The sequence below is a fragment of the Falco rusticolus genome, chromosome 11, assembly GCF_015220075.1.
Source record: "Falco rusticolus isolate bFalRus1 chromosome 11, bFalRus1.pri, whole genome shotgun sequence".
NCBI classification, from domain to species: domain Eukaryota; kingdom Metazoa; phylum Chordata; class Aves; order Falconiformes; family Falconidae; genus Falco; species Falco rusticolus.
The window spans coordinates 6,358,819-6,380,296 of record NC_051197.1 but is presented as its reverse complement, the minus strand read 5'-3'; the positions used below and the strand labels follow the sequence as shown (position 1 = coordinate 6,380,296).

General features: G+C 39.4%; 1 protein-coding gene across 1 annotated transcript; it reads right to left on the bottom strand.

Moving 5' to 3' along the window:
- Nucleotides 1-3,240: 3,240 nt before the first annotated feature.
- NDC1 (NDC1 transmembrane nucleoporin) lies at nucleotides 3,241-21,258 on the bottom strand. Its single transcript, XM_037404515.1, has 18 exons — nucleotides 20,716-21,258; nucleotides 20,527-20,647; nucleotides 19,255-19,356; nucleotides 18,728-18,902; nucleotides 18,093-18,231; nucleotides 16,609-16,717; nucleotides 15,098-15,149; nucleotides 14,346-14,478; nucleotides 12,033-12,125; nucleotides 10,669-10,750; nucleotides 9,636-9,791; nucleotides 8,341-8,595; nucleotides 8,112-8,230; nucleotides 7,819-7,869; nucleotides 6,731-6,794; nucleotides 5,471-5,571; nucleotides 4,364-4,524; nucleotides 3,241-3,496 (listed from the first exon to the last, which is right to left on the bottom strand). The coding sequence occupies exons 1-18, from the start codon at nucleotides 21,241-21,243 to the stop codon at nucleotides 3,433-3,435; spliced, it is 2,505 nt and encodes an 834-aa protein (XP_037260412.1). The 5' UTR covers nucleotides 21,244-21,258; the 3' UTR covers nucleotides 3,241-3,432.
- Nucleotides 21,259-21,478: the final 220 nt, after the last annotated feature.

The window sequence follows — 21,478 nt, the reverse complement described above, 5'->3', positions numbered from 1 at the left end:
AGATGCATTTGATCCACATAGCAAATAACATTAACACAGTACTGGTGATGGAAAATACCAAGACCATAGGGGAAAATGGGAGTATGGGTTGTGGGAGAGGGTCCTGGGCTTGCAGCATCTGTGATGATTCCACCCAGACCTTCACCTTTTTATTGCATCTTTGTAGAAAGGTGGTGTTGGGAGTGGTAGGAGCAAGGCTGCCATCAGCGTGCCAAGCCCTGCAGCTATGAAATGCTTGCCTGAACATGCAAGCACTGCAAGCTGCCACCACTTATCCCCTGGGGAATGCGCATAGCAAGAAGAGCCTCCGAAGCCAAGGGTGCTCCTAGGGCCACCTCACATGGACTCACATATACCCAACCCCCCACCCCCGCCCCCGGGCAGAGCATCAGGTCTCACACACAGCCAGTTCCAGCAGCTGGGGGGGGAGGTCTGGTGAGCCCATAGCCCACTGATTACACAACTTGCCTGTGACCGAACAGGTACCAGCAAATTCATCAGCAAGAGATTGATACTTCCATAGTTGCAGCTGGATGCATCTGCAGGGGTGCGTGCCTTGTCCTCAGAGCCGTACGTGTATCTCAGTAGGTGGGAAGATGGCTGCTGGAGGCCCGAAGACACCAAGTGCAATACACACAATACAGCCTCTGTTCAAAGTAAGCAGCAACAGAATCGAAACCACTTCATTTCAAGGGTGTATTCAAGCCCTGAGCTGTATTTGGCATCAAGACAATTCTCCAAAGTGGCAAAGTGCTCCTGCCCAGCTCCCTCGGGTACAGCAGTGTGCAGTAATTCCAAGGACCGGGGCCACTGCATTTGTCCACGCACAGCCCAAATTTTAAAAGTTACATCTCAGTATTAAGCAGGACAGGGTATTTTTTCTGTATTTACATATTTAAGAGTTAAAGCTTCTATTTCATTACTCCATTGCAACAGGAAAACAGACCTGAACCATCAACTGCACACCCTTCTGCAGCTGCAGTGGAAATCATTTCAGATAAGTCTTGACTACAGCTGACCTGTTGGGAGAGGCAGGTAGTTCACAAGGTTACCAGCACACTGTCAGCTTCACTTGTACATGTGATAGGCAATCCAGCAAGAAGATGCAGCTCAGCTTTGAGATGATTAAACAGATAAGAAATATTAATCAGGCTTGAGGGCTCAAATTTAACTGCAGTTACATAAAAACCAACTGTAAAAAGGCTTTATTTTTTCCCTCGCCCAGAATGCAGAAATGAACTTGACTCTTCCCATACCTCACTGAAGCTTCACAGACTGATTATTTTTATGTTAAGACAGAAGTACATAAGAGGACTTGAAACACCAGCAGTTTGCCAGAGGAATATAATTATTCCCAAAGCCAAAACTAGAATAAGATGGTATCCCTGTTTGAGTTGTGCACCGAGTTACCACATCTTCAGAGGGCACCCAACATACGCTTCATATTCTTGTAAACTTATATTCACCAGCACAAGACACACTTAAAGATGCACTTTTAAGTAAATGCTTAAAGTTTACAGCTCTTTAAGAATTGGAGCTTTTAAAGAAACCACAAAGCAATCAGCTTTGAAAGCTCTTCTGTCATGCACAGAGAATGCCATGAATCACACACACATTAGCAGATGTCATGTGCAAATCTCTACTGCAACACAAGGAGGACAGACCTCAAGCACTTAGGCATCAAAAAGAAGTCTACATTTTAAGCCTGCTGCTGACAGCCATAACACTGTTAATTACAACTTACAGCTTATAGTTGTGGCAGTGTTGCAGAAAATACCAGAGCAATAAAAAAAAATAACTGCACCTGTTTAAATGCATGAAAAATTTATTGGAAACTTTTGGCTGAATTACTTGGGTCAACAGTTACACCTGAGGTATTAGCTAAAGCACCATTTTAACTCCAGGTGGATATTGCAACACCAGAAAATCAGCAAATTAAATTATTTAATAAGGCAGGCAAGCAAGAGACTGACATAATAGTCAAACCTGTGGTAGAAGTTAAGCCTGGGGAAGCTTTAAAAGTCTTTGTGCTTAACCTTTAAACAGAATGAAAGGCTGTCCATCACCTTACACTGTTTGCTGTGAGCCATCTCAATGCAAAAGGAACAATATAGTTCAAATTTTCACTATAAAATCTAACACATGCAGTGTCTGCATTACAAGAAAATTACGTGGCTCTGGTACTGAGGAAAGCAAGATACAGGCCTCTGTAGATTTGGGGTTTTCTCTTTTACCCAAACCTCACAGGCCCCCTAGAGAATTATTACTATACAACCACTCACTGTCAGCTGATCATTTCATCACACCAACATAACTGGCACGCTGGTCATCTTCAGATCTTAGGTACTCTATCAAAAACAACCCAAAACCATAGGACTAACAACACTGAAGAGAATGGAAAGAAAATTATCCCAATTTTCTTTCCCCTTATCACAGTAAATTAATTTGCAAGACTACTTAGCATACTGTTCTTTCAAGGATATTACAGTAACATACTGCAGCTACATCTAAGCTCTTCATACTCCAATACATGTTTTCTAGTGTAGATACCACAATAACTGGAGTCAGTTTAAAAACAGAGTAGTTAATTTTCAAACAATTTAGACAGGTTTACTTCCAGATAAAGAGCTTTAAAAAAAAATGCTTTAAAAAGTGTCATTTTTCACCAGAAGCTACAAATAATGTATATTATTTTAAATATGCTGCAAATATCCTTCCTATCCCCCTCAACAGAAAACTGTCGACCTAAACTTTTAATTAACGTCATTACTTGGGAGTTTTACTAAATGCAGTAATGTTTCCTATATGTTTCAGCACAGATTAGAACTTAGTTCCCTAGGTCACCTTAAAGATAAAATCCAAGCTGCTAGCTTTTCAAGCAGTATTTGTGTCTTAACAATGTCTTTCTGCACACCCATTCGACTCTGAAGGAGTACTTCCACCTTACAAGAAAAGTAGCATGTTTTATTCCTGGGCACATCTGTTTCTTACTCTTAAAGTACACACTTCATCTGCACTAAAAGTGTTATCAACTAAATTTATGAAACACTTAGGCACACTAAGTATCTATGTAAATCTCTCCTCACAGCCCTTTAACAGAAAGGGGTAGGGAAAGAATATGTGAAAAGCAGTGAAGGATCCGAATGGCAAAGTAACTCTGACAATCTCAAATGTCAGAGTCTTACGTAAAATAAGAACTGACACTTTCTCATTTGTAAGTGATATTAAAAGAAGGCAAGATGAATTTTTGAAAAAAGTTTTATTATACAAAAGATGATTCAAACCTGAAAGAGCTCTTCTACAGTTATAAGAGTTTTGTTCTGTAACTTGTACTTCCATATGCTTTTCCAAAAAAACAAGACAAAAAGGCTCATTAGTCCCACCTTCTTCTTACCAAGTGCTGGGAGAAAAAAAAGTAGTTGCATCAAAATCTTATTCTTTGTATTCCAAGAATTGCTGAAGTCTTTTCTTATGTTCTGTAGACACTTGCACTGCACTAAAAACAAATGCAGAACATAAGATTTTTACATGAAATGTAATATACCACAAAATAAAGCCTCATGCCAAAATTAAGTATACACTGAAATCAACAATTACCCTGAAGCTAAATTTTAGGGTTTTCATACAGCTGGGTTTTCTATGTTCCAAGACAAAAACGTATATTAACCCTTAAAACTGTCCATTCTTAAACTCAACAGCTTCCACTACTAAAAGGTACTTGTCCCATGAAACTGAGCCTATTTCCTTACCATCAAAACACATACAAACAACTGTTTAACTTGCAAGAATGATTTAGGTAAGAAAGAATCTCTTAAAATGATCTCTCCTATATATCGAGCACTTCTAAACTAAGTGACATTTCATCCCCACAGGGAGAGATGAGCAGATACCGCAGGAAGTTTCAGCCCCACATATTCAGTGGCCAAGTATGGAAGTCTGCCTGCTGTGACAGTAGCTGAGAAAGAGCCATCAGACAATCAAGAAGCAAGGGAATTTGAATATTTGGACTCTTCATAGGATTCTCAGGATTGTCTCCCCACAGGACAGACAAATTGTCTCTAGTCAATTTACTTTTTTTTCCAACAGCTAAGATTCACTAAACAAGTGGTATTCATGGACTGCTCCTAAAGAGTTCATGAAAAGTCACCAAGAAAAATTGCCCAGAAATCTATGAATAGTAAGTTTCCAAGGCGGACCATATATCTACACAAGAATTTTTTAAGGTTCCACAAATCAAAAAATACTAAAATACATGTTACAATAACAGCCTGAAGGGATTTTCGCCCAAACTTCCCTTTTCATAGGTCCTACAATAGTATTGATTAAAACTAAGTTTAGCAAGCAAGCATGAAAAAGTTCTTACTTTAAGTGTTCTCCAAAGACAGCAGTTATCCGGTATAGTGCCGTTTTCAGAGATGCCCTAAGTGCAAATCGTAGTGTTTTGTAGGATGTGTCTACCAGACTTCCTGAAATCCTGGGGGGCTTGCTAGAAACATGAGGCAGTTTGAAATGTCTGTCTACAACCTGATGGAGAAAAATGTAAGTCAACTTTTTTCATCTTTTAATTAGTTCATAGTGTAATTAACAACATCTTTATGTCAAATAACACCAAAAAAAAGTGAAAGTTCAGAAACTCCACTAAGACACACAAATGTAGTGGAGAATGAACTTGACCTTGCATTTCCTCACTTATCAATGTGAACAAAGAACCAAGTTCTGTCAAGTAAGATTCTCTGTTAATGAGTCTTAAATGCTAAGCACAGCACGATGGAGTAGAAAGACAATTCTGTCCGCTGTATTGTGACTTCTTTCTTTGAGAAACAAGAGTACTGGCTTCACACCCCCCACACCCCGCCCTGCCTGTTCTTGGATAAATTACTTGCACAGAAAAACTTTAACTCTAAATTCTTTTCAAGAATCTCCATCAAGGCAGTGTAAAATTATTGTGTCAATAGGACACACATAGCCTTGGAAACAAATCTTGATTTTTTTAAAAATACACATTACACAAACATCAGTAATTTGAGAGTAATGTGTTAGTATTAGTAGAGATATGTCACACAGATCTTATCTCCTGTGATTTGCAGTGTCTCAAAGTGCTCCACATTCCATGAGGAATTGTGTACAGCCAAATAAAGATTTAAGTCCTAACTATGCATAAAATATAATAACTGTTGCATCCCTGAAATAAGGTCTTTAACTAAGCACACAGTACCTTTTTTTAATTAAACGTTCCATTAAACAGATGCTTTCTACTTCTACATTTTAAAAACTGAACAGGTTTTTATTCAGCTGTTTCATAATGCACACAGTGGCAACTAGCTGTTTTGTTTAGATTAACTGCAGAAGAGCTGTTGCAATGGTAACAACCTGAATGTTATGAATGGTCAGCAAGGTCAAAATATAAAATTAGCAAAACTACTTCTCTTCTGCAGAACAAACTGAGTAAGAAAAAATTAACATTTTTTACCTCCTGAAGAGTCAGTAAAGTATTCAGAATAGCTGGCAGTGTAGTTTGGACAACTCCAAATTGGTCTTCAGTAAAAGAGGCTGCTACCAAATGAGACAAACCTTTTCAAAAAAAAAGTTTGCTATAAATTACTGAATTCTCAACATTAACAAAAATTTAAAAAAAATTCTCTGCATTAACAAAGATCATGGGTTTGTCTGAAGATTCTACTAGCGTGGAGGAATCCTTTACAACTTACAGCAGCCGGATGACTCTGAAGCAGCTTTGGCTTGCTTCAGAACTGGTCACTGATTTGGTGGGTATACAATAGTTTGTGGTTGATAAGCAAGAGAGATTATACACAAAAATTTTAAAAAAGCATTGGTCCTCCTTTCACTGCTCTGACCAGAGCTGCACCTGACATCAACCAAGAGTCAGGACCTATTTCACAATTCTAGCCATAAACAAACATTTCCAGATGACTTAACTTTCTTTGTTCAGCTTGTATGAGAACTCTCTACTACTCTGAGGGAAACTTTGATTTAGCTTTAAATCCCTTCTCAGTTTCAGCCTAGCCCTCTGCCCTTAGTTAAAACACAAATGGTGTCTCCTGCTTTTCTGCAAACTGCTGTGATTCCTGTCTCCTGACTCTATACATCTCAACTTATCACCCTCTCTAACACAGCATGGTGTACTTGCCCATAAAACATACAACCTAGGAAAAAGATCAACTTTTGCAGTCGAATCTAATAAAAGATTCTATCAATACTGGTATTTGCAAACAAAATCCCATAGTGCAACCACATACTGCCTTTGTTCTTTCAATTCTCTGCAGATCATCTTTTTCTATTTTACTACCCAAGTGCCTCCTTCCCTCAACTCTCCACAACTAACAAGAGCCTTTGGTCAGAAAAGCTGTTGTAAAAAGACATCATAGATCTGTTACAGGAAAGAACATAGAAGGGATACATGGGTTCACATGGGAGACAAGCAACAGACATCAAGTTTAGGAATGTCTTAACAAACCTCTACAGAATCTCTACCAAATCTCTCCAGAGCATAAACTAAGAGATCTCACATGGGATCTCAAAACTAACAAGTGAATTAGACCTTTATTCATGTTGGTATCTGAAGTGCAGTCAGGTTTTTGTCAAAAATTCAAAGATTTTTCTTCTATTACTTTTATAAGGCACAAGCCCCAGAAACCTGGAACCAGATCCTTTCAGTTGTTGTAGTTCATGAGCCAACAGAGCGGATCACCTGGGAACAGAAACCACTTACCTTCCAAAGCCCAGATGTGCATTTGGGCATCAGAGAAGACAGCTTGGATGGAGGTTTCTGGGTGCTGAGAAGAAATCAAAGCATTCTGAGTGCATTTTATAAATAATATCACCCAACAGTGCAGGTTTCAATTAAGGCATTATACATTTGATAAGGTCAGGTCCCTCCCCTCAGCCTGCAAGGCTGACAGATCTCAGGGAATACCCAGAAAAATCTGATCTTTTAAGAAACTAAAACTCTTTTTGGACAGGAACTGCCCACAAAACTATAATTGGCAGTTAAAAGAATATTAGCTAGCTAGTTTTCAAGGGCTAAATGGGCAATAAAATTCCCCCATGCCTATTTTCATGATCTTGCTTCCCTCCATCTCCACTCCAGCCTATAACTGACCAGAAAACACTGTGCATGTAAGCACATGCCATTATCACATACGCAGAAAAAAATCTGCATATAAAAATATTATCTCTACTTGCAGGAAACATTTAAATCCTTATAAAACAAAGATCTAAATTAGAGGAGGATGCTGACTTATTGTTCAATTAGGCTAAGAGAAATACCCAATTGTTTTGCTGTGTAAACACTATGCAAGTTTAGTTTAAATGTTCAAATTCACCTGAAAAGTAGTAGTAATATTAGTACCAGTATTTCATAAGCAGAAACTCCCAACAATCTAGATACTTCTTCCACAAAGGAACACTATCAAGAATTCATTTGGTATGTTGACCTAACAAAAAGCAGTTAACTGATTTTTTAAATTAACTAGAAGCTGTGTCATCTTAACAATTAGTATACAGAGACAATTGCATTTAAGTTCTCAGTTGTGTTTTACTGGAACATGATGCTTTAAGCAAAATGCAGTTTATAATCATATGAGTTTAAACAAGTGTTATTATTCTTTTTTATGCAGGTATGAGATAATGCTGCTATGAAACTCACAGTAAGTGGAAAGTTGTACTCAATGGAAAACCTTAGGTTAAAAGGTTTTAGAAGCGTTACTACATTGAAAAGGTACATAGTGCCACAGCAGAACCCATATGTGCACACATTTCTAGTCCATGCCACTCAGTCACAAAACATAAGATGATTACCTTGCTGAAGAAATACATTATCAGCACTCGTTTTGACAAGAAGGTTTTTATCTGAAAAGAAACAACGGATTACAAATATCATTTGTGTTTATCTAAGTTATGCACAGTTGGCCCTCGTCAACTCTGTCATTTTCTCACAGTATAAAGGGATTGGGGGTGGGGGGAAGGATTTTTACTACGTAAGCTAACTGGAGAGGGAAGTATTCATTCAAAAAATTGGAAAGTTATTGCAGAAGGGAGAACACCTAAGCTGCACTGGCTGTAACCTATTGGTACTGCAACTTCTACTCTACCTGTTCTTGCTTGTTCTGAAGCCATGTGTAAATAAATCTTGGCTGTACTGCCTCACTGCCAACTCTTGCAGCAGAGAGCACTGGGAAGGATTCTTGGTGGGAGCCGTTCATCTGCAGATCTACAAGAGAAATACAGTATCTTCAGAAAAAGCAGTTGGCTGTCACTTTAATCCTTAAGGTACAGATCTCTATCGACAGGTTAAAAACAGTGCTGTGGAAAAATCTCTACCTGAAACTGATGTCCACAGCTTTGGTCCCCTTCTCATAACATTAGGACTTTGAACTGATCCGTGCCAAGGGGAGTTTACATCCAGAATTCCTGTCTTGCAATTTAAAGCAGGTGAGCTGAAAGGCGAGCCAACATTAGACCCAGGTGATGTCTTTAAAGGCATTAGGGACGATTTAGCCAGCGAAGACATGGAGGGTCTGGGCACAATATTAGACCTCTCTGACTGGAAAGACATGTCTTCTGTACCAACAGCTCCTAACGACAAAGAATACACTGCATGAAGAGAAGCAGGCTGGTGCTTACAAAATACAAGATGGGTTTGTTATTCGACTGCTATTTCAACAACTTCTGTATTGTCAAAGCTTTTATTAAAGGACACTGTTTCCACTGCAGTTCTGCAAAAAGTACACGTCGAGTATGGAGTAATGAGAAAGAGTCTTGTGGATCTATTTATTTTTTTCCTTTTACTAGCCATCATTACTATGCCCTGGTATATATCTGCATAAAGTGTGCTTGTAGGCTTAAGTACCAGAAAAAAGGCTACGTAAAGAAGAATGGCAATTTTTTCTGATTCTGCTTGGCATGCAAGAAAAGACATGTCAGTCCCAAAATCCAATGAAAAGCAGCACCAGAAGAAATTAAACTCTGACATACAGTTCCCCGCTGTTCCCAGGACACTGGTATCCTAGGCACTGACTGCCAAGGGATTCAATTCCCTGGCACCCCTTGCGCTAACACAACTCTGCTGCCAGGAATGATGCCTAAGTCTGGCATGTAAAACACCAGAAATGCTTGCAGGCTGCACACAGCTCAGGAGTCAAGACTGGCTTTTCTTATTCTACTACAGTGGTATTAGTGAATCACACAAACATATTCAAAGTCCCCACAACAACAAAACAAAAAATAATTCTACCACCTTAAACTAATCATAAGAGCAGCTATGCAAATTACAAAGCATCTCTTGGCAAGACTTAAGTTCTCCCTCTACTAAGTTGAACCGTTTACTAGTAGACTTTCTTTATTCATACAAGTGTGGAAAAAATACTGTATTGAACATAACATCATGCAAAGTAAACAAACTGAGCAAACATGATCTTTCCAAGTTTTCTAGTTATTTTGGGATTACTTCAACAAGAATACCCAAAATGAAATTGGGAGGGAGACTATTTTAGTTTGGATTTATTTACAGAAACTCCTGTGACTCATTTTCCCCATACAACTTGAGACTAACGTACCTATGTAATCTACTGGTACTTTCATGCTTTACAAGCTATTACGAGCGTTTCCTCACATACCTGGAGTCTGTGGAGATACTTTCATCTCTCCTGCTGGCTGCTTTGCTCTCCCATTTGCTGCTGCAGCTTCCTGCTGTGTGATCAGCCTCTGGGTCAGATCACTCAGAAGACTCAAACACTCCCTTGATATTGCTGTCCAGTTGTGCGGGTGTCCACCTAGCAGCACGCACACAAAAAGAAAGTGCAGTAGGTGTGTTTAACCCAGATTCTCACCCTTCTGTCTATTTTGACAGTGCCCATATTATGCTCTCAGCATAAGCTTCAAAGTTATACTTCCACTCCATTTCTAACACGACAGCGTATTTTCACTGCGACAGTTTATTTGTACTGAAAAGAAGATAAAAACATGGACAGATTCTGCCCTTCTGTCAATGCATAACTCTAAAAAGACTTGGGTGAAACCTGCTAAGCAAGCAGGAAACAAGCAGTTCGGCCCATCAGATCTGAAATCACTAAACAATGAAAATGAACAAATACCAATGGTGACGGTAAACAGTTTTGAAGTAGTACAAACACTAGAATTCCTGATAAGGTGTAACAAAAAGTTCCTGAAGGCTTCTAAGCAGTTTTACTTGACCTTCTCTGCCATATCTTTGTATATAGCAAGAGTCCTGCGTACTAACTGAAATTATAGCCATTGTTTGCTTTCACAGCTCTAGCTCTCCTTTGTGCTTGATTTCACCTCACTCACACCTCAACCGTAGGTTTTCATACGCATCTCTTAGATTATTCAGTTTGGACTGTTTGACTGGTGGTGTCAAAAGGACCCTGCTTTCAATGTCCTAAGACCCGTGTTTCCTCACGGCTGTCATTTAAATCAAACAGGCACCAGAATTTTTTTTTAGTTTAGTAGATGAAACTGTATGAATATAGATAACTAAGCATCCTTTTGGAAAAGGCACCATAGGGATGAGGCCTCCTGGCTTATGTAGCATGACTCACAGCAATAAATCACTTCTAAAAGCATTTGACTAACACTTAAAAAAAAAAAGAAAGAATTAACATGAAATAATTTTTTAATTTTTATAATTACCTGGCTGACTAAGGCTAAAGACTTCCTGTCGTCGAACAGGAGAATACTGGGAAAGTAACGTCAAGTCTTGTAAGGCTAAAAACTACAAAGAAAGGAAAATGTTTTAGAGCACGCAAAATCCAATGTACTTCCTTCAAAAATGTAGTTAATCATACAAAAGCAATCCCTAACAGAATGAGTTCATGCAGACTAAACCCAGCCATGTAACAGAAAAAGAAAAGAGGCAAATGACTGCACACATCCCTAGAACCACTCTGGATGGGGCTGCCAAAGTAAGCTCTTAGTAAGAGCTTCAGAGGACTTCACTGATAGTGTTAAGATAAAAAATTACATCTTCTTTAACAGCTAACAGCTCAGACTGAAAGAGCCTAAGAGGCAAAAAAGTTTAAGGCAAGAACTGTTTTTGCAAGCCAGAGCTCGACTACGGTGTGCCATACCATAAAGGACCTAATTCTGCTTTTTCATGTGATTAAGTAATTAAAGTAGCAAACCAAAAATAACCAGATTTCTCACACTATGCAAGACCCAATTATAAATTAGACACTCTAGTAACAGCTGAGATTATAAATTAGACTTCCTCTCCCTTTAACTGTGCTATGCTCGATCCTTCCCCATTCATCCTTCAATAATGCAGCAAAGCTTAAAAAAGGATTTAAATGGATTGCAGTCTATAATATCGCCAGTTTTATGAGATATCTGTAAAATCAGTAAATGTGGATTTTGCAAGTGCAGGAGAATAGCATTACCTTTATTTAGATAATACTTCTTATAGAATGTCTCAAAATTCTCAGTATTATAATCAGTAAATCCCATTAACGATTACCATAGCCAGACCAAAATTACTCTCCTTCACTTACAGATTTGAGGTAGCTTATCAGTCTTGTCTTTTTTTTTTTTAAAAAAAAAAAACACAACATAAATACGGACATAATTTTTTAATTTAAAGGAGGACCCACACGTAAGACCTCAAATATAAGTAGCAGAGGTAAAGTGGTAAGAGGGTACAACGGTTTGACAAAACCCCTGTTCATCTGACAAGACTCAAAGTTGAAAGAGTTAAAGAAAACTGTTCTTTTTGCATAAGTACACACTAATATACTTATGCTGCAGACAAACAGACCTTAGTTCTAAATAAATGAGTCTGTCTTCAGCTTAAAGTAACACTGTTGTGAGCACCAGCAGATGTCACTACTAAACTAATTTTCACCTTTAGGTGTAACTGCCTCCTTGAGCATTCTGAGGCAGCCTTCTAAAGAACTAGCACCTCAATTCAAACACCTGGTACCTAGAAGGTCCAATTGCATGCTTTGAGAAACACCTTCTCAGCACCCGTCTAGCTGGGAACATGGTGGGAATTCAGTTACCTTTATAATGAGGGGAGGATTGCTATTTAAGATTTTAGGCAGGCACTGGTCTGTCTCCTCAGCAAAAGTTGGCTGGACAGGAAAATGATGCGTCTAAATAAAAACATCAGAGGTTGTGTTATACAGAGCAAGACACAAGAAAACCTTGTGAAAGACCACAGCTGAGTTGTTACTTGTCAGATGAACGACGAACTACAAAAGCACACACCCCATTGCTTCAACTTACTGTAAACTAGCCTGAAATGCCCAAGACAAACAAGACTACTTTACTCCTTATGCTTAAAATAGAGAAGTCTTAGAAAATCCAGATATCTTTATCTTCAAATGCCTTCCATGTACCCATATAATTCATAGCTGGGGCATTATACCATTCCGAAAATAAATGCCTCTAACCATATACCTGGGAAGAAACTAGTGACACCATATTCAGAAACAAGACTGAAATCTTCACTGTAATGTCCATCTTTAACAGTGTAACCACTCTGGTTAAGAACCAAGAGTTCTTCTACCAAATAGTAAAAGATGGTTTTATTCTTCTTTTGCACTATTTCACTGATGAACTAACAAATTGCTTTTTTTATCATCATGATATTCACCTTTGTGTTTTGATAGAATTTCTGTTCTTGCGGCTACAACATTTAAGATTTAAACAGCAGTGCTTAAATCATATCAAACATTGCATCTTTTTAACTCTAACGTGGATGACTTTGGGCACAAAGCTGACATAATTGTGTTACTGTACTCATTTTACACATCATAGTTTTAGCCTCCTCTGTTTCCAACTGCAAAACTGAGATCTGAGGTAGCAACTACTTTCAAAACATTAATAAAGTGACTTCACGTGGACTACATTTACAATTTCTTTCCTGACTTTTCAGTTAACACTGCAAATATTTACTAACCGTTTTGGAAGTTTTTTAGCTCATTAAAAAAAATAAACAATGTGGAAAAACAGATCTTTTGTTCAACAGTCAAAAGGGCAAGGTCCATTTTATACCTTCACAGCTGGACGTTTCTTTTGTCTTCCATAGTTTTAAGCAATACAATAATTACAGACACCACAGCATCCACTGGCACTTCAACTATTATCCTTTGGAATAGGTTGTTTACACCTCAGAGCTGTTGGAGCCGATTCTGGCACATCATTACATCAGTTCAGATTAACTCATTGTTAATCTTTTTTCCATGCAGTCACAACAACTAGATCTTTTTAAATCCATGTTAACACTCCAACAAGCACTGTATGCCATTTCATTCCATAGGAGTGCTTTGCACCAAGTCATTGATCCAGGGTTTAAACCTTGCGGTTTTTTCCTCCTAAAGATCTGCAGACTAGTAATGTTTTTTTAAAAAAAATTAAGTCAGATGAATAATTTTTTTCCTCTATTCTTACAAAGAAATATCTGGATTTGTCAACAAAGATCAAGCCTTCTCCAATTCTTTGTTGGCATGACTTTTTTTCCTCTCTTCAATCATAGTCTCACATTTATTCTAATACGATTCATTACATATTTAAACGATCTTTTTTTAGCCACATTAATTTGTAACTTTATGATTGAATGAAAAAGCACAAGTGTCTTAATTCCCAAGACTGCTTGAACTCTACTTTAATACTGCAGCCTGAATTAGATTAACATGTCTCTGCTCTGGAGAACAGTATACTTTGATGGTTTGCCTGAATTTGAGATTTCTAGAGCCTAGCTCACAGAAATTTGGCAGCATTTTGTTCTCTCTTCTGTTGTAAAATTTGAGACCTATAGTTTCTGGCTATTATCCTCCCTTGTAACCTGTAGCTGTTTGTCGCAAGTCTTCAGCTAGTCTCATACTCAAATACAAAATCATTGCATGGAAACACATGCAGAGATCAAGCTAGTGAAGTACACTCTGCCAGACACCTATCGGCCATGCACTGGCTCATCTGCCTTCACACCTAAAAAGCGCGGTGCAGACTCTACGAAGCACAAAGTGGTTCTTTGTTAGGGTGGCCCCAATAGCATCTGCACAGATTTAACATCAGTTCCGAACAGGAGAAGGGGGACATGGAAACAGAAGTAGATGAGCAAGAAGATGTGGCAGCAATAACAATGCATTAATTTTGTAAACAGCGCAGACTTCTCTTGCTATAAAGAGAGAAAGGGAAAGTCAGTTAATGCCCGGGCCTCTCTCAACTGCTCAGTTATCAGATACTACCTGTAGTGCTGCCTTGAAAATGCAAGAATTCAAAACAAGTTACTTCCTAGTGAAGCTGCTTTTGAAAAGCATTATCTGTTAAACACCAATGTTACACCTTTAGCACCACCACTAAGTACTAACCTCTGTAGCGTAGATTTTGAAGAGTAACCATGCAGTGTACCAGGTAATCAGAAGAAATACACCACATAGCCAGCCATGGTAAAACAAGGAGAGATCCAATAAGCCAGTCAGAGTGTCAAGAGGATGCAGTTTGCTGCAGATAAAACAACCAAGAAGATACAAGTATTTTTATTATGGAAGATGTCTACAGTAAGCTGTTAACAGTAGCAACAATTGCAAGAATAAAGTTGTTTTTTTGGTTTTTTTTTTTTGCAAAAAAACCCCGGTTTCTTAAAGATGCTTGAGATACCAGTTACTGAATTTTTCAATAACTGTGATGAAACTAAGAAAAAGAAATATGAAATAATAATGATTACTGGTTTAGTCAATTAAGGTATCAAGACTTCAGCTTCCCTATTTTAAAACAAATGGCAGCCATTTAAAGATGCACCACCCCCAAAAAAACCCCCGACAGAAAAGCAGATAAAACACATATGCAATTTGGAGTATTATTTTTAATACTTTAAACACTTACAGAGATGAAGGAAATAGAGAAGATTCCTTAACGACTATCTACAAGATGGTTCCTACATGGGGATGTTGGTTCCTTTTGGATCCATTTCAGAAGTACCCAATGCTCCCCACATTCTGTGTGGGAAGGGAAGGAACCAAGTCTGACTACACACAGAGCCAGTTGCTATGCTGGATTTCTTCAGCAAAGGGAGCTGTCAGCAATATTCTCCAGCAAGTTTTCAGCACAACATACTACTGACCTGTCTATATGAAGATCCATTGTTGTACTTATCCACATCTTTGGGATGTAACCTAGGGGGTCAAAAAGAAACACTGAAACAAATACGACACTGCAAAGCATATACACAATGGGCCAAAAAGATGACAGAAGTAGAACGCACATACAAGACCAGTCTCTTGTCTCTATAACATGCCTGCACCAGGAAACAGTCTGCCTTTGGGGTTTGGGGATTGTTTGGGTTTGTTTGTTTTGCAAAGAAATAGAAGAGAAAAGGCTTCAGGCCAGCAACTATACATTAAGAGATGCAGACCTTAGCTTTTATTGCTAGCTTCTCAGCATTGAATTGTGTTTCCTCACTAACAAAAGCAGGTTAACAGTAATTTAATATTAATTTTCACTACAGCACAGGCAGCAGCAAAGTGCTTTTAAAGACTTAATGGAAACTGATATAGGACCACCATACCTCTAATTTATCCCCTAATGTAAAAGTTTAAATAATTCTAGCATATTTTGACATCACTTAGGAGGATAATTACAACCATAATATAAAAAAATCCTGGGTTTTAGAAAGTTCAGTGCAACCACCTTCATCAGCACAGATTTTTTTTACCATAGTTTTAAAGACCAAACTTAATTTTCATATAGGAGGGAGCCATACTGCCTTTGTCTCCCCAGCTTCCCCCAAATAATATAAAGTACACTTGAAAATAAAGCCAAAGTGCTAGTTTTTACTTTAAAAATAGTGACAATATAGCAACAAGTCATGCCCACTGCTGGTATATCAGGTTCAGCTCTGTGATGCTACATTTCCAATACCAGGCAATGGAAGGAGCAGTCCAAGGCATGGAGATGTTTATCCATGTTAAAAAATAATTGGGAATATTTGAAGAAAAAAGGGAATATAAATTACAGACTAAAACAATTATTATTTTTTTTAAAAGCGCACTGATTTTAGATTTAGAATCTTTTTGCCACAAATCAGGACAGGTATGTAAACAGTGGCCCAATACATCAGGTTTTAAAATACACACTTGTGAACCACCAGCCAATTAGAGTTTGGTAGTTGCTTTTACATGCAAGTTATTTCACAGCTGCCTGCAACAAGATCTCCTGCACAGAAAAGATCACCAGAGGCAGTAGCCTGTGTTTTAGTATAGTGACCAAACACATACCTCAGGTTAGAAAACTATTGTTCTCCACTCCTTTCTCATTAAAATACTGTCATGTTCTTTTTATTGTCTTGCTGATAACACCTTATGGAAGGTATTACTCTCTTTGGAGAAGAACCACTTCTCTTATGCTAAACAACCTTCTGTGAGACTGTAAGAATTGCTATCATACAGATACTGCTGTAAAAACCCTCTGCCTTTTTTTACTGTTTTAATGAGGTATTAGATTCTCTTTATTTGTTTAAACAAGTCTATGTGCCTTCACCAAGTTACCTGGGAAGGCTGAAAAATAATATAACAGGCCTGACTGATTAAAAATACCATTAAAAAAAAAAAAAGAAAGAATATCAGGAATCCTTACCAAAAAAGTAATATGCGACAGAGAAGTTTCTAACAAAATATAGCGATTGCACACAACTGTGTTTAACAAGGAGAGGCAAAGATCTTCTGAAACGTAAATACTTGTATTGCTAAAAACAAACAAAAAAATAGTTTAGTATTCTGCATTCAGAACAAATCAATGAAACTGTTTAAAAAAAAAAGGCAGTTGAAAACCTGAAGACTAGATGAATTAAAAAAATTAGTTTAACACAATTCCAGGTGTTACACATACTATTTACTCTCTTGATGTCTTTCTGCCATTTTATAACCACCTCTAGTTCTCCTCCCTCTTCCTACCTGTAGCAGTATGAAAATGGAGGATGGGGTAAATTGACTATACACAGGGGAGCAAACTAGAAAAACGCCAACACAAAATAAACAAAAACCCAAAGAAGACATATTTAACATACTAGATTTCATTTAGATTAGAAGTGTGCCATTCAAATACAGGGCAAATTCGGACTAGAAAGTGTTAGAGAGTCAGTAATCCTCCAAGCAGTGAGAGCAATGTAATACTGACACCTTTCTCCATACAAATGATATGTCTTATCTTAACAACTAAAGCAACCCGTCTGACATTATATGCAAATGAAATCCAAGTAATTTAATTTTTTACTTGGCTAAGATGCATTAAAAAAGACAGAATTAATATTCAAATAATGTAATTTTTAGAAATACTGAACTACAGCATTGCCACAACAATGCTTGGTTTGGCGATAAACTGAATGGTCATGACTTAAATGTTTTCCACTAACACAACCAACCTCCTTTAAAGATACCTTTTACCAAATTGGTTGGACTTTGTAAATCCGGGAATCGTGCAAAGTTAATGGATGCTATGAGGCTACAGTAACAGAAGAAATATTTTTATAAGGTGTTGTTTCACAAGCCGATTCTCACACTCGCACGGATTTCTGTAGAACTGCTAGAGCCCCCTCCAGAGGAATTAATGGGATTCAGTTTCCATAGCACTACACAGACGAACACGCTCTGCACGTTTGAGCTTTAAGCAAGATCTAATGTGCTATTAAGGTTTTAAGTGACCTGGTACCCAGTTACAACTGATAATACGGGGGGGTTTCTCACTCGCAAAATTTTCAGCTTTTAGGTGACCCCTGCTGTCAGTTCCAGGCGTTAATAGTCAGTTTGTGTGTATCACCTCTTTTCTGTAGTTCACTTTCTGCAATGGTCCACCTCAGCCAGCTTTTAATGTGCATCACAGGAGTGTAAATTTTATAGTCACAGCATCCCAGATTTCTACGTTCACTCAAAAGGATTTGAGCAGGAAGGAGGAAGATTGACTCTACGAGCGTTTAAAGCTAATTGAGCATACACTTCACCTATTAGTGAAAGCATACCAAGAGACAGCTGCTACTGCCGTATTCAAAACTATAAACAATCAAAGTTTTTTTATCACTGTTTTACTTAGACATGTCTTTTGGTAAAGGTGTTTAAACATCTTACCTGTATGATTGGAAATGGCAAATAATTCATATTGTTAATAAGATAAAAAAGACTGTAACTGTATCCCATGAAAGCTCCAGAAAGTAGAAAAAAAAGGTGATACTCATTTAGGCACATCTCAGGAACAGCATCATCTAAGCTAAAACAGAAAACCTAGAATTAATTCTCAGTTCAATTAAAAAATACTCATTCTAGCCTTAGCAAGTTAAAATGAAAAGTTTGATTTTACTTTCCTGATCTGTACATATGATGATCTCAGTTAAGTTTTTTCTAAAGCAGGAATGCCACCACCTGCTTTTGTAGTTTACACACAGGGATTCTTCTGGTATTTAAGAAGTATGTCACATTAACCAACAGACCAAGACTTATTAGTTCAAGTAACAACCAGTTTGTCATCATTCAATTTTCCATTAAGAATCCTGGCAACGCACATTTTCTGGCCCAATTATTCTTCTGTCCATTGTAACATTTGCAAATTAGGGTATTTTCTATCCTCTAATAAAGGATATCAACATATAATTGCTTATTTTTCATACTACTAAAATTTTAGTGTTTTGTTTGAAAGACTACATCAGTAAATACATTTTAAAATAAAAGTTCTTTGCATAACTTAACACACACACACAAATAATTACCTTTCTGAAGGCATGCAGGGCACAGCAAGGAACTGGAACTTCCCTTTTGTCATAACTGCAGCACACCAAGCAACCACCATTCCCATTATGGCATGAACAACCGAATGGATAACTTGCTGAGGGTGAATAATTTTTCCTATCAGTGCTAATCGAGAGCATGGTATTGATGGCACAACTGTAAATAAAAGTCAAATGTGACTTCTCATTTCTTACTAATAAAACCCTTCCTTAAAAAAACAAACACACACACAAAAAACCCAAAACCAACCCATTGCCACCAAAGAACTTTTCACAGCTGGAAATGGCCACTAAATGATAAAGAAATCAATGAAGTGGCTCAGCTAAGAGTGTCTCAGCCATGAGGTAAGCAGGAATCTGGGATGATTTACTTAAAATAAAAGCTTTGCATATTGTCTGTATTAAAAGGAATCTACAAAAGTTAAGTACATCAAATTTAAATACATATCTCTTGAAAAGGTCACTCTAAGTCAGGTATCACAGACAGTTCAACAATTTACATAACCCACCTGCATAAAATTCAACGTTGAAGATGCTTATGACTAGTACCACCACAGACATAAGGAGGATACAAAAGATGACATACGAAGTATATAAATCATTGAAAGAATCTAAAATTTAAAAAAAGATATCATTGCTCAGAAGATTGCAGTAACACAACAGCGACACACACTTCAGCAGTTGGCAATAATCCACTAAGCGCATAAAGGGGAATAATGTTCAACGGACTCTCCAACCTCACATGTGATCTGTCCAGCTGTACATTTCTGCATAAAAGCATATTTAAATTTAACAGAAATTATTTTACACCCTTATAATTGGTTTTCTCCTAAGTGAGCACTCAGAATGTTGTTTAAAAAAAAAAACAAGCCATCAAAAACTTTCAAAATTAATTAAACAATGGGTCAACTAACACAGCTTCTCTCCTCTTAATAAAAGCTGCAACCATACAGCTACACTTACAAGGTAAGAAATTCCTTACAGAGCTAATTACTTTTGATTAGTTATTTTAGGCTTTTGTGTTTTCAAAGAGGGAAAGAAATCAAATCTTTCAGCCTGGAGCAGATAAATGACTACAGGTATCAAGCTTCCATCTAAACATCTCTCATTTTCCTGTGTGCACTCTGGGGAAAGTTATTCTCACCGTGCAGAGTGACTACTTCAGGATATTTCAACCTGTGATTCAACACACTTTAGTTAGAGGAACCTGAAGCTCTTTATGCAAGCACCAGCTGCACAGGGCAGAAAGGGGAAGTGTGTCCAAGTACTTAGAACAGATAATTAAGTCACTTCACTTAATTTTTTTTTTACATGACCTTGCAACAGTTATTTTTATCTAGGGAGGATTATGGCTGTTGTGGCTGTTAAGTATCACCGAAACTTACATTTCGGAGCCTAAAGACCATTCAGAAACCAAGCAGCCACGTCACACAAAGCCACCGCCAGTTCCCACCATCTGAGGCAACAGGTGGGGGGCAGGGGAAACCCGCATACACAAACACTTGACTGTAAAAATACAAAAGCGTCAAAGGGCAACTTGTCCAGTATGGCAGATTTTATTTTATAAACGGGGTTAAAATATTAATACCGAGTTACTTTAAGTAACGAAGCACTCCAGCAGCCACTGCTACGGTGACAAGTGGATCCGAAAGGCAGACGAAGGCCCGTGCCCAGGCCCTCTAGGCTCTGCAGACACACAGACACACGCCCCTCCCTTACGAGAGCCCCCAGCCCTCCCCCCGAGCGGCTCCCGCCCCACAGCAGGAGGGCAAAGCACCTACTGGAGATCCAGCACACCGGGTGGAAGGGGTCCAGGCCACTGAGGACGATGAAGGCCGCGGTGCAGACGGGCAGCAGCAGCACGGACCAGGCGACGGCGGCCGCCACCCTCCAGCCCAGCACCTGAGGGAAGCACAGCGTGAGGGGCCGCGGGGTACAAGGGCCGCCCACATCCCAAGCCCCGCACTCACCTGGCGGAGCAGCGCTCGCTGCCGGCCCGCCCCCGCCTCCATGGCTGCGGCCCGGCCGCCCGCTCCGCCGTTCAAAGTCTCCGCCGTTCCACGGCCACCCCCGCACGCCACTTCTGCCGCACGCCGGGAGGGCGGCCGGCCGGCGGCCAATGGGAGGCGCGAAGAGCTACGTTCCCCGCCCCCTGAGCGGAGGTGACGTCCCGGGTAGCGCCAGGGGACTGCAAGTCCCGGCGTGCCCCGCGCGGGGCCGGCAGGCCCAGGCCTGGGGGAGGCGCGTGGGTCCCGCGGCCGGCCCCACCCGGGCACAGCGCCGCTCCCTGGGCCCTGAGCGGCGGCGGCGGCCCGGCGGGGAAAGCCGCACGGCCCCTCGGCGGGGCAGGGCGTGGATGAGGGGGCAGGCGGCCAGCGGCAGCCTGGCCTGTGTTCGAAACGGTGCAGGCCGCAGGCCCGCGGGTGAGGCTGCGCTTCGAATCCTGTGTTCAGGGTTGGGCCCCTCACTTCGAGAGGGATGTTGAGGGGCTGGAGCATGTCCAGGGAAGGGCAACAAGGCTGGCGTAGGGGCTGGAGCACGAAGCTGATGAGGAGCGGCTGAGGGAACTCAGGGTGTTTAGCCTGGAGAAAAAGGAGGCTCCAGGGGAGACCGCCTCGCTCTCTACAGCTCCCTGAAAGGAGGGCTGTAGGCAGGTGGGTCTCTTTTCCCCACATAACTAGCAACAGGGCAAGAGGAAACAGCCTCAAAATACACCAGGGGAGGTTTAGGCAG